Source organism: Bombus impatiens, unplaced genomic scaffold, assembly GCF_000188095.3.
Source record: "Bombus impatiens unplaced genomic scaffold, BIMP_2.2 scf_0640, whole genome shotgun sequence".
Classification (NCBI taxonomy): domain Eukaryota; kingdom Metazoa; phylum Arthropoda; class Insecta; order Hymenoptera; family Apidae; genus Bombus; species Bombus impatiens.
In genome coordinates, this window is record NT_177059.1 from 1,795,363 (window position 1) to 1,809,011 (window position 13,649).

The window sequence follows — 13,649 nt, forward strand, 5'->3', positions numbered from 1 at the left end:
CAGAGGGTTCGCGAACCTCTTACGAAGGTTTAGGTCGTGCCATTCGTTCGCCAAGCCACGAAGCTACCAGAGAAAGAGAGAAGCGACGAAGAAAATGAAAAAGACGAGGAAAGGGAGAGGCGGTCCAGTCTTTGGACGTGTTTCGTTCCTTTTTGCGAAACGCCACCTGCTCGCATGAAATATCGTCTGGCTGACTAAGTGTTGGCCGGTAATATTTAACGGACACGCCGGAAATAAGAAACGCGGAGGCGAACGAGATGCGACTTGGAATTTAAAGGAATTCATGGGCCGCGCGATATCGCGCCTTGATAACGTGCTCGCGATGGAATCTTCTTACACGCGGCTTCGTAAAAATCACCGCTGTACGATCGTGTAACTGCCTTTTGTCCTTGCCCCCTCGAACTCGCGTGCTACGATAAAAATCAGTTTCGACCGGCTAACGCTGTGTAAAATGGAATTAACGACAAGACGAAGCGGTGAACACAGATCGATTTCGAATTTGATACTCGCGACGATGGTATCTCGTCGTGCGAATAAAATTGCTCGAACGTTTCATATAACGTAAGATATACGAGCAAAAGTTTTTATAGCAATTGTTCAAATACTTCTGCGATCTACTATATGTAGAGTTATTCTGTGACGTTCGAATGATATTTCGTGGTTGATAAAATAACGAGAAAATATGGTAAGCAGATATAGAAATGTGTGGATGAAACTAGCTGGATAAGAGGCGACGATTAGTCGCTGGAGCAACGGAGCTACATGTTAATCTCTAAACAGGGCAGAATCCGCTGAAATCTGAAACGTCGCGTTTCAAGAGCCTGTTATCTGCTGACACGACAGCCACTGATAATACGAGCCGTCTACCCTCGGAAGAAGATTCCACTGCGGCCGATCGGCAACTTCCGAGAAACTCGAAACCTCCGTTAGCTGCATTCGCCCTTCTGTAAACCGGCCACCGTGCACGCGTGCATGTTGCCTTCTTACTCTGTCGTGTAAAAGATGAGAAATTGGATATAATTTCGTTCCGGTAACGCGGTTAAATCCAACTACGGTCTAAGCGCGATTTAGCTTCTAATGCAATTTCGTTTTACGAGACTTTTGAGAATAGTTGAGTCCATAGTACTTTCCACATAGATTGTACTCGTAGATTTAACCCTTTTAAAACTATACTTTTTAACAACAATAACGATAGAGCATTGGAGTGTATAAAATCATACGGCTTTAACGTAATTTTCATATATTCTATACGATAATACGAAATACGAAACGAAGTGATATCGTGTCAGCTTACTTATTTACGATAGATATATAACGAACAATTGAATGATCCTTTAGGGTTACCGCGGACCCATGGGGTTACCAGGCATGCAAGGTGAAGTGGGTGAAACTGTATATGGCGCGAAAGGTACGGTAGGTGAACAAGGAGACAGAGGAGAGCCTGGCCCACCGAGTAAAGATGAATACAAGAAAACAGACACCATGTACTATCCGGTGAAGGGCAGTAGGGGCGAGAAGGGAATGCGAGGAGATAAAGGTGGTTATGGAAGAAAGGGAGAACCTGGCATGAAAGGTCCTCACGTGAGTAACGTTATGTACTTTAAATTGTTACAAATTCCATAAAATTGTACGTCGCAAGTGGAAGAAGAATTAGCGAGGTACAAAAATATGCAAGTCTTTAAGTAGTTTCTTCCTGGAACGAAGAAAAATTGCATCGTATGAAATTATTTCAAGACAACGAATTTAACGTTTAAGACGTCGAATACGCTGAGAAATTAAAAATCGTATTCGTGTTGTATATATGTGACATTTTCACGCAGGGTCGTCCAGGATTCGCTGGTACTAAAGGTATGAAAGGAGAGCAAGGTAACGATGGACCTAGAGGCAAACAGGGTGCAATAGGTCCGCCAGGACCTTCGGGAGAAAAGGGAGAGAAAGGGGCTCCAGGCTACGCGGGAAAACCGGGACCCGATGGATTAGATGTATGACCGCTCTACCGTTTCGTTCTTAGTCAAAGAAACTTAATAAAATAATTCCATCGCGCATTTTATTCAAATTGTACGCTGTTCGTACTTGGTTTAAAATGAATTGATCACTTTTTACGTACATACGTGCCTTGAGATTTTATTAATTTTGCAGATTTATTTATCGAACCAAATCTACGATTATGTTTTAGCGTTTTGCTACAATCGATACGAAAATATCTAATTTAATAATCGATTTGAATAAGAATTATCTTTCAATAGGATAACAATAGCAGACTAGATGACTTTTTGAAAATCGACTCGGAGAGACGTAGCTCTGTATTTTGATTTCAGGGAGAGCTGGGAGAGCCCGGAAACCAAGGACCACCTGGTAAACAAGGAGCTGCGGGAGAACCTGGACAATACATACCGGAACTGGACGAAATAATTCAAGGAAATATTGGAATTCAAGGAGATCTAGGTTTGTTTTTATCCATTTCTAAAAATAGAACGAAAAAAGATCTTGACGTGACAACTGCTTCTTTCTATTTAGGTCCGCCTGGTAATCCAGGAGAACCAGGAATACCAGGTTTACCCGGTAAAGTAGGTTATATCGGGCCACCTGGTCCTCCAGGACCGATCGGCCCTCCTGGATCGCCAGGACTGAAAGGATCTTCCATCAAAGGAGAGCCAGGGCAAGATGGTTTGTATCTAACGATTCGATGTCCATCGAAGAACGCGTTGAACCGACTGAAATATACTTCGTTACATTTCTCTTTTCAAGGTCTTACCGGAGAAATGGGTTTACAAGGTCCACCGGGTGCACCGGGTATACCCGGTCTCGCCGGTCCAAAAGGTTTTCCTGGAATATCGATACACGGCCCACCAGGCTTAGATGGAAAACCTGGATACCCCGGTGTTCCTGGATTACCGGGAGATCGTGGTGACCATGGCCCCCAAGGTACCTTTTCTTTCGTTTGATAAATTGCACGTCTATTTTATAATTTATATTTATACACTTACATTCGTAGTTTCGTAATTGTACATACGTCTATACTATTTTAGGACGTTGATTATCAGAACACCGATTAACAAAGCGATTGATTAATTGTCGGAATATTAATGAAAAATTGCTGATGAAATGAAAAAAATGAGGAAACGGTCCCTAGTAACCAAAATTGATAAAGATTAATCAACTAGACAAAATATTTTCTCATGCTCCTGATTTAAAAACACAGATATTTCGTAGGCGACGAAGAAATCGTTTCATATTCGACAATAATTCGTTCGTGTTCGTTTTTCTTAATTACAAGCAAAAATCTTCATCGATATGCTGTAATGGAAATTTGGTATCCTGTACAATTTCCTATAGCGATGCTAATTAACGTGTTTCGATCGTTCAGGTCCTAAAGGTTTCCCTGGGAAAGGAAGCAGGATCGGAGGCCCTCCGGGTGAACGTGGTTTACCAGGACTTCCAGGACTTCCTGGACCCGATGGATTTCCAGGTGCGCCAGGCTTCAAAGGTGTAAAAGGTCTTAAAGGAGACGACTGCGGTGTTTGTACGCCAGGTATGTTATATCGATAAATTAAAAAGGAAGAAAAACTATTTCTCATTTTAATGTCTATGGACGTTGAACTTTAATATTCTGTTTCAACGTCGTATCGAAAATCTGTGCTTTAATAGTATATTATACTATGGCTCCGCTCTGTTTGCTACTGTCGAGACAATATCGGTTTACTAGCGTGACTAATGATGATGACATCTTGAGATAAGAACGGTGGACAGTTATTGCTGTATCTTGAATTCGCAATAGGATTACAACGTTATCGCATCTGATAGCATCGTGTACTTATTCACTTACTTACATGCTTATAAGCCTACACTGAGGTTTTCAATGTTCCATTAAAAAAATATTTAAAAGCTTTGTAATATCGTTTACTACGACAGCCTCTCTATTTTCGTGTTTTTGTATTCTACAAAAATTTGGATCGTGAATGACTAAACGCCATTGAAACGAATCTGTTGAAAGAGGATAATCTCTACCACCTACTTTAGATAATACCTGGGAATTTTAATTACATAAGCGGGAAGAAAGAACGAAAATGATTTTTTAACTGTTACGAGAATTATCCACTTCGGTAGTTAATTGGTAAAGGGGAATTTAGTCGAACGATTCATTTAAAATAAAAAAGTTTTCATCGGTAATTATTTGCAGAATAATTTCTTTGCCACTATTGAATCAAATTCTACGTTTCGATTACCTCTATTTGATTATCATCGATCAAGTTGTCATTGATAATTACGATTCACAATGATTGCAAATCGTTAGGAAAAAATAGACACGCGGCGACTCATAAAAATATTTAAACAATTAGAGAAAATTTTATGGAGTATCCATGTATTTTTTACTTTATCTAAATGTAAAGATATTTCGAAGTTCTTATTTACCCAAAAAAGAAATTCCGATCGATTACTATACAATACACGTAGTATATGGAAACGTACTATTTCTGAAAACAGGCCTAGCCGGTAGAAAGGGTGAACCTGGCGATTCCGGCCTGGACGGATATCCTGGAACGCCAGGATACCCGGGATTGTCCGGGCTTCGTGGATTCAAAGGTGTACAGGGTAAACGGGGTATCATGGGACCCAGAGGATTGGAAGGAGACAGTGGAAGACCAGGAATCGCTGGTCCTCAAGGTCCTAAAGGAGAAATGGGAAAATTGACATGGCCAGACAAACTAACTAGAATGCCTGGTGATATCGGTGACAAGGGTTTCCCTGGTGTCGAAGGACCAAGAGGCCCGCGAGGTCAACCTGGTAGTCGTGGTGACACTGGCATTCAAGGACCTAAGGGAGAAAAGGTAAAAATATTTTTTATCCGAATCAAAAACGGCATCTGAGAGGCTTGGCCTTTTAAGAAAATATTTCAAGAACAATTGTTATTTATATTTATAATTATTGAGTTATAATCGTTGAATTGTGTCTTCTGTGATTATATATTTTCGCGGGAGCTAATCAATTTTTCGTGAAAACATAGACAACGAACGGCGCTCCTTTGTTTTCAGGGTGATTTTGGTCCTCCAGGGTTTACAGGACGCGACGGTTTCGCCAGACCGGATGGTATTCCTGGTCTTCCGGGTGACAACGTGTCGATACCAAAAGAATTTCTTCGAGGTGAGCCGGGTTTCCCGGGCATTCCGGGAGGCAAAGGTCCAATGGGCGACAAAGGAGGAAAAGGCGAACCCGGAGAATCTTATCCGCCACCGGTTATAAATCTGAAAGGAGAGAAAGGATACAAAGGAGAACGAGGTGATATAGGTAAGAAGATAAAGTGACAGCATTTATTCTCTGAATTTTTTCCGATCAATTATTATACTACATATGTACTACATATACTATACTAACAATAAATGAAAAATGTTAAAAAAGTAGCGCTTATCGATCGCTATTTGATAGTAAACGTGTGATGAAATTTCTATAGGAGAGGACGGTGCGAAAGGTGTGGAAGGATGGCCTGGTGACGAAGGATTTCCGGGACTGCCTGGAATTTCTGGATCACCTGGTATATCGCGTCAGGGTCCTGTAGGATTAAAAGGATATCCCGGTATGCCAGGAGATCAAGGACCTCGCGGAACATCGGGTACACCAGGATCACAAGGACCAATGGGTTTCACGGTAGGCATAGGATCAAAGAAATCGAATCGAACGTTTAATAACGCGACGTAAAATAACGTTAAAAACAGAAAATCAACAAAAATGTATCAATAATATTTTTCTTTCGTGATGTTGAATTTTTATGCAACTATCGCGTAATACAGGCGAAATAAAATTGTTTTCTCTCGATCGGATCTTTAGGGACGCTTGGGCAACAAAGGAGATCGCGGAGAACCAGGATCAAACCAGACGTATGGCGATTATGGATTAATGGGCTGGACTGGTAACAAGGGAGACGTTGGTGATCCTGGTCCTAGAGGTTTACAAGGTAGACCCGGAGTGGATGGTGTGAAAGGAGCAAAAGGTAGCAAAGGTGCTCCTGGTCAAGAAGGATTAACTGGACTACAGGTAAAATTAGACAGCAAAGGCGATAGACGTCCGATATTTGATCCTTGAGATTTAACGGGAAAAATCGATCGACAGGGAGCCAAAGGTCAACGAGGTTACAGTACTCAGGGACCTAGGGGCTTCCCTGGAATGGCTGGACAACCTGGAATGCCCGGAAGAATGGGAGACGTCGGTATTACAGGTAAGATGGTTTCTAGATTTTAATTTTTATTAATTCGATTCGAATATCAGAAATTTATTATTATTTTTTTTACTTGCGAAACGAATCCTTTGATACATAAAGGATTGACCAAATAGATCAACTTTTTGATCTATCTATCGATCTGTGTATTGATACGTATTTGATCCGTGTTGTGTAACGCTATTTTGTATACAGCAAAGAGCAATTTCTCGCGGATCGTGACCATACACAATTAAGAAGAGTAATTCAATAGCCATATACTCGACACGTAATACTCTTGATTACTCGCGATATTAAATTGATCGGATAGTTGTGTCGCTCTATTCTTTCCAGACCCCGTTAATTTGCAAAGAAATCCATTGTTTCAATTAAAACTTGTATCAATTAGTTTTCAATATTATTAGTTGTTGCTTGAGATTTTATTTAATTCGAGTTAAATATAGATGACACGAAATTTATCGCGCTCGTTTTTCACAAACGTTTTACTCTGCAAGGCAGAATTTCAAGTATTTACAGTCATTACATCGGAAATGTTAATCAACGCAATTGGCATCCGATTAGTTTTTAAATGTACGAGAAAATCTGTTCGGTGTATCGACCGACTCTCTAGAGAGAATGGTCCTTTCGAAACAGTTGCGACGATTCATGGGAATTGTTAGGTAACTATAAACAAGGATTAACCGTAACGCATGAACGCAATAAACGAACGACGAACACGCCTCGCTCGATATGTACGTTCCCACTGGAAAAGGCCAGGGAAATCCAAACTTTACAAAATTCTGTATAACGATGATATTTAAACTACGAACAGACTGTTTTACATGCTTTGAATGGCACACACGGAATCGGATATTTCAACTGCAGTCCAATTATCAAACATCGATGGTATATTGGAACGAAAGAGCGGGTAGAATGCAACAGAATTACGCGGAAACTTGGTATTTAAATCGCGGATATTTAAGCAAATTATGTTATATGCTTTTACGAGTAAAAAGATGAAATCCATCTAGAGGATCGTTTTATGTATTAAATATTATAACTTCAAATATTTTAGATACTTTTGCGTATTACCCACGTTCTGTGGATTTATGCGCTTTCAAATTTCCCGCAAATGCATAAAAGTCTGTAGTTTATTAATAATAAATCGCTAATAAAATGGCTGAAAATAGGTCCCTACGGAACACCTGGATTCGATGGGATGAAGGGTCTGAAAGGAGAAATCGGTTTCATGGGACGCAGAGGTGACGACGGTGATGCTGGACCGATGGGCTACTCAGGAAGAGATGGTGCACCGGGTCAACCGGGTCCTCCTGGACCAGACGGTGCCGATGGTGAAACTGGCGAATCTGGTCTTTCTGGTAGGCCTGGTCCCGACGGAATGCCTGGAATAACTGGAGCTAAAGGACAACCGGGAGACGTTGGACCCGAAGGTGTTATAGGAATTATGGGATTACCTGGTCCAAAAGGTATATCTGGAGACATAGGACCGGACGGTTTGGACGGACTTCCGGGTGAAAGCGCGTTCAGTGGACCCCAAGGTGAGGTGGGTGAGCCTGGTTTCATGGGAGAACTCGGACCTCCTGGCTTCCCTGGCATGGATGGACGTCATGGCCCACCTGGTGAACCAGGAATAGGTCGCGATGGCTCCCCTGGTCCGAAGGGAATCAAAGGTGAAACTGGCTTTGACGGATTTAACGGACTACCTGGACCAAAAGTAAGTCTCTCAGCGACGACGATGTTTAAAAATACAGTAGAAACAAATTGGTTCTACAAGTTTATTCGGTGCACGCATTCAGGGCATCGTTATTTGTCCGAAATTCAGCGCAATGATTCGAATAGGAAAATTTCCATGTAAAATGAAAAATTCAATTGCAGAAATATAATATATAGAATTAACTTTACAATTTTTTTACCAACCACTTGTACGTATTTTCAGATCTAAATTAATTAATTTTCTCGTATCTTGTCAAAAATGTTTCCGACGGAAGACTGGTGGAGTTATAGATGGTAAAAGGTTCAATTCTAGTTAAAACATTTTTAACTTTCGCTATGAATATTCCAAACAACCTGAAAATATTATAACCGTACGTTATACATCGACATTCCGTGCTTATATCAAAGAATACTAAATGGCGATAGCGATATGACATTTTGGTTGATAATATTAATAACGGGAATAAATAATAAGATGATAAGAGCTCCTCGTTTATCTGTTTCATATAGGGAGAGGTGGGTGATATGGGACCGGATGGTTTAAAAGGGCCAAGAGGAATTTGGGGTTTAAAGGGAAAGCCTGGAGCATACGGTATTCACGGTTTACCTGGTGTGAAGGGTGAACGAGGTCCGATAGGACCACCTGGTTACAGCGGGCCTAAAGGTAAACGAGGATTGGATGGAGATCCAGGTCAAATGGGTTTGCCAGGTAGGTTTCGTAAATTATTTTACTGCTCTGATCTGTAAATTGTAAAAGAAGAGTAAAAATTAAAACCTACGTTTTTTTTTATTACACCAACTCCGCGAAGGAATCGTCAAAATATTAACAATTTACAATATGACGCTGGAGAACAGGAAAAATGCTAAATATCGTACAATGTGTAAATTGTATTCAGGAATGCCTGGTGATCCGGGTCCTAGAGGATTACCCGGTTTAATGGGTGCACCAGGACCCAAAGGAATGGTAGGTGAACCAGGTCCTCCGTCGTACGGTGAATCGGAAAGGGGTGATTTCGGTACTCCCGGCCTCGAAGGCTTGCAAGGTGAAAAAGGAATACGCGGTGAACAAGGTTTCATAGGGTTACATGGACGAAAGGTACATAAATAACGAATATAAAAAATCAGCCCTCGAAATTGCTTGTTCTTAGCAATTTTAATCGTTCGATTAAAGAACGATTAATGATAATTTAATAATTTCAGGGTATGAAAGGTGATATGGGATTCCCTGGGCCGGTCGGATTCCCAGGCGTGCCAGGTTTCCCGGGTCTTCCTGGCGATCGAGGACCTCAAGGTTTCCCAGGTAAACACCAATCGCGTTTCTATGCAACGCTATATTCACCAACCACTGATCTGTACTTAAATGTGTCAGATATAGAAAATTATAGATAAAGAGATAGAATATAAATATATACAGAGGCTCATGAAAATAGTAGCGAAATTTCAAAACGTTTTACACGACACGAACATAAAAGTGTCCAAAGTGTACTTTCGCGAGCTAGTGTACCATCGGACCTTGGAATTTGAGTCCTAGGAAAATTAAACGCTAATTTTCTCAGAAATCCTTACGTATCTTTAGCAATATCAAAGGCAACAAATTTGAAACTAGTCGATTTGCAATGTCTCGCGTTAAAACAACACGATCACCGGTAAGATATTCGTTGTATAAATGCGTATAACTACATTATACTATCTAGGATTACCCGGTGAGTTGGCCGAACCATCCGAGGACGGATTACCTGGACTAGATGGACTACCCGGGACTCCAGGAATTCCGGGTCAAAAGGGTGCACCCGGAGAATACGGATATAATGGACCTAAAGGAATTATGGGAGACGTTGGTTTCAGTACGCGTGGTCCAAAGGGACTTCCAGGGGATCGAGGTATTACTCTCTTCTCATAGTACGAATGAATTTCTCATTTACGATTTATAGGTAAATTGCGTATATATTTATGCTTCTCGTCAGAAATTTGAAAAAAATGCTGCTAATTCGCTAAAATATATTTTTATCTAAAATAAGAAAAATATCACGTACACCGTTCTCTATAATATTTGGTAGACCTCAACACCTCTACATTTTTCATATTTTATATATTTTCACATTTTATGCGTATTCCGTGTATTTTATGCACCTTCTACAGTCAATGTCTATAATCTTTAAATTTGTTTAAAAATTTGCCTAAAAAGGAAAAGTTGTCTAAAAAAAATTGATTTAAATTAAACGAATATTTATAAAAATCTACGCTATCGACAGGATCACTGTTTATCGCGAATCGCGAACAAGTTCTCATATTTCATCTTCGCGCGTAGGTCCAGCAGGTTTCACGGGTTTCCCTGGAGCTCCAGGATTAGAAGGGTTAGAAGGCATACCTGGTCTACAAGGACCAAAAGGTGAACCTGGCGACCGTGGACTGCCTATATTCGCCATCAAAGGAAGACAGGGAGAACCAGGATTGCCTGGATTTAACGGTATAAAAGGAATAAAGGGAGAAATTGGCGAAATGGGCATTCCTGGACGCGAAGGATTACCCGGACGAAGAGGACAACGCGGTGACGACGGAGACGAAGGTTTATCCGGTGCGATGGGACTTCCAGGACCAAAAGTTAGTTATTTCAATTATCTTACATATTCGATGCCCTATTAGTCATAGAATATTAATTATGTCGATATTCGGGAAATTTATTTATAAGTAACCATGTCGAAGAGTTTAAAGAATATACAAATTTTGTCGTATAAAAATAAGTAACTCCTGTCGATTTGAACAATTTTCGTTAACATATCGCGTGTATTATACGAAATATTTTGAAGTTTCGGTATCGCTGTAATGAGATACAATTAACGCGTTTAGATTGGTAAAGAATCTAAAAGAAATTGAATAATTTAATTAATATATTGTCGCGAATAATATTTCCAGAAAATTTATATAAATTTTCGTACGCTTCGCAGGGACCGAAAGGAGATAATGGTATTAACCCATTCTCGCCTTTCCCAAGAAAAGGTTTACCCGGTGATGCAGGACTTCCAGGACTGCCAGGTATTATAACAAGCAAAAAGAATTTCGAAATAAATCAATAATTTATAATTTGAAAGAACATTTAATATACATACGATATATTTATATTTGCGTAGGTTTCCCTGGGATTCAAGGCATAACAGGCGAACAAGGAGAAGACGGAATTCCCGGAAGAAAAGGAGAACCAGGAATGGAAGGACTTCCCGGTCTTCCAGGACCAGAAGGCGTTGTTGGTTCTCCTGGTTATCCTGGTCTTCGCGGTGCAATTGGCCGACAAGGTCCACCAGGTAACAAATCACTTATTAACAAGCATTATTTTAATATCGTGACGAGCAATGTTATTAGAATTCACGAGATAGATTGACAACGCGTTGAATTTTGAAACTGTCCCTGTACAAAAAATACAAAATTTGACTAATCTGTGATCTTCGTTTATTTGCGAATAAAAAGCTATGATCTAACAGTAATGACACGTTAGAAATGTAAAAAAATGCAAATTAATTCGTAGGATCCCCCGGAATGCGGGGAAGTCCGGCACCGCCGGCACCAGGTGCCCGAAACAGAGGTTTCTTCTTTGCTCGACACTCTCAATCCGAAATGATACCAGTGTGTCCAAGAAATACAGTGAAACTTTGGGACGGTTTCTCGTTTTTGCACATAATGGGCGAAGGATATTCCGTCGGACAGGATCTTGGTAAGAAGATTTAAAAACGACCGATGGAGATAAACATTAAATTTCTTGATTAACTCGGCTGTTCTCCTTCCTAAGAGTGGAACGCGTGATCGAGATTATATTTCGTTTCAGGCACCGCTGGAAGCTGCCTTCAAAAATTCTCCACCATGCCTTTCACGATGTGCAATTTGCAAAACGTATGCGACTACGCCAATAAGAACGATTACAGCTATTGGTTGAGCACGACAGAACCTATGCCTATGTCCATGGCGTCTATACCGGCACCGGAAGTCGGAAGGTACCTGTCCAGATGTTCCGTTTGCGAGGCTCCAACTCGAGTGATCGCGGTGCACAGTCAATCCATGGCTATACCAGAGTGTCCCGGTGGTTGGGAAGAACTTTGGATCGGATACAGTTTCCTCATGGTGAGTACAACTTTCTTCGCTTTCCGCTCTCGCTCGCGAGTATCCGGTCGCTTGCTTATTTCTAACGAGACGCGTTTCAATTACAAAATTAACGAACCAAAGTCCAACGATTCCGAAATAATGTGAAAGCTGCAACAACGAAAAATTTTCAGCATCGAGACGCAGGCGGACGCGGATACGGTCAGTCCTTGGTGTCCCCTGGTTCCTGTCTAGAAGAATTCCGCACGAGACCGTTCATCGAGTGCCATGGTTTTGGCGCCTGCAACTATTACTCCACTGCCATATCCTACTGGTTAACCATCATCAAAGAGTACGAGATGTTCCGCAGGCCTATACCACAGACGTTGAAAGCCGATCACACGTCGCGAGTAAGTCGTTGCGCGGTGTGCATTCGACGTCGCGTGACGGAAGACCAACACGCCAGAACGCCGAGACCTTTCACGCCGAATGGACAGAGAGACCAAGTCGGCAACATTCAGTATCCACCGCCGCATTCATATTATCCAAACTACCAATATCACAAGAAACCGCCTATAGGCAAAACGAGAGATCCGAATAGACGCGTTCCGTATCACTATCGAAGAAGAGGCAGACTACGTAAACCAGAACGAACGACGGAATCACCGAACGCGGCTTAAACGACGATCGATGCGATGGCACGGACGTAATCGTGCGAACGAACAACTAGTAATGGGTGTTTGAATCTTATCTCGAAAGCCATTCGAGGGTTTTCAAGATTATAGTGGAAGATTCGAAGCACTTTGAACGCGACTCGAAGTTTAAGATTCTTACGTTACACGTAAATCTTCGGTCTTGAATCTCTAAAGTCTCGATACGCCTTGAAAGTTTCGAAGATCTTTTTCTTCTACTAGCGTCTGGACATCGACATTCGCGCTATTCCTTCGGGCATTGTCGTTAACGATTTACGTCAACGTATCGTTTGCAAACAGAAACACGTATCGAGAATGACAGCGAAACATCGAACACTTAGAAATTTCTCAAGACGTCCAAGACTCGTCGAGAGTTGCGAACTTCGGATCGTGTTCAAAGTGATTCGAATTTTTCGTCGTTCATACAGATTCGAAACGATTTGTAGCGTTTCAAATCCCATCGCTAGAAACAGCAAGTCTGTGTGTATATATAACGAGATGTTGGAATCTGTTAGTTAAGTTATCGCGTCTGTTCCGTATGGTGTAACGAAGGAATATATATAAAGGAGCATTCATAATGCGAATAGGCCATTCGTCGGTCGTTTTTAATGCCAAAAAGTACGATACGGGGACGAACGTCTTCGGCCAAAAATTGCCAATCGACGGCATCCACTGCCATCACAGACGCTGATCAAACTCGCGTAAACAATCGAATTTTAAATTAACAATCCAGTGTATCATATATATGGCTATTTTATTCTGTAACATTTACTTGCCTATGTATTTACATTGAGTCGAATAAAACAGTTTTATAGAAGCTACCGGACGCTGAAACAGTCTGATGATTTTTGTGCAGCGGCACGTCGCGAATTTTGTGTTCAATGGTCTCTTTCGTGATCGCGATTTCGAAATGCTTGACAGCGAACGTGAAATGTTTTTTTTTTTTTTTTTTTTTTTTTTTTTGT

General features: G+C 41.1%; 1 protein-coding gene across 2 annotated transcripts in view; it reads left to right on the plus strand.

Moving 5' to 3' along the window:
- Positions 1-13,510, plus strand: part of LOC100740905 (collagen alpha-5(IV) chain) — a 57,374-nt gene extending 43,864 nt beyond the window's left edge. The window contains exons 6-27 of one of the 2 annotated variants that reach the window (XM_003491842.4): positions 1,339-1,581; positions 1,821-1,982; positions 2,319-2,445; positions 2,518-2,667; positions 2,749-2,925; positions 3,368-3,532; positions 4,486-4,829; positions 5,034-5,286; positions 5,450-5,643; positions 5,824-6,030; positions 6,106-6,211; positions 7,381-7,925; positions 8,435-8,633; positions 8,821-9,020; positions 9,125-9,224; positions 9,619-9,804; positions 10,233-10,525; positions 10,870-10,957; positions 11,053-11,223; positions 11,445-11,630; positions 11,742-12,034; positions 12,187-13,510. In XM_003491842.4, coding sequence (XP_003491890.1) covers positions 1,339-1,581; positions 1,821-1,982; positions 2,319-2,445; positions 2,518-2,667; positions 2,749-2,925; positions 3,368-3,532; positions 4,486-4,829; positions 5,034-5,286; positions 5,450-5,643; positions 5,824-6,030; positions 6,106-6,211; positions 7,381-7,925; positions 8,435-8,633; positions 8,821-9,020; positions 9,125-9,224; positions 9,619-9,804; positions 10,233-10,525; positions 10,870-10,957; positions 11,053-11,223; positions 11,445-11,630; positions 11,742-12,034; positions 12,187-12,672 — 4,875 coding nt within the window. In that variant the 3' untranslated portion in view covers positions 12,673-13,510. The remainder of the gene's footprint in view (positions 1-1,338; positions 1,582-1,820; positions 1,983-2,318; positions 2,446-2,517; positions 2,668-2,748; positions 2,926-3,367; positions 3,533-4,485; positions 4,830-5,033; positions 5,287-5,449; positions 5,644-5,823; positions 6,031-6,105; positions 6,212-7,380; positions 7,926-8,434; positions 8,634-8,820; positions 9,021-9,124; positions 9,225-9,618; positions 9,805-10,232; positions 10,526-10,869; positions 10,958-11,052; positions 11,224-11,444; positions 11,631-11,741; positions 12,035-12,186) is intronic. The other variant, XM_024369767.2, reaches the window with a different exon arrangement.
- Positions 13,511-13,649: the final 139 nt, after the last annotated feature.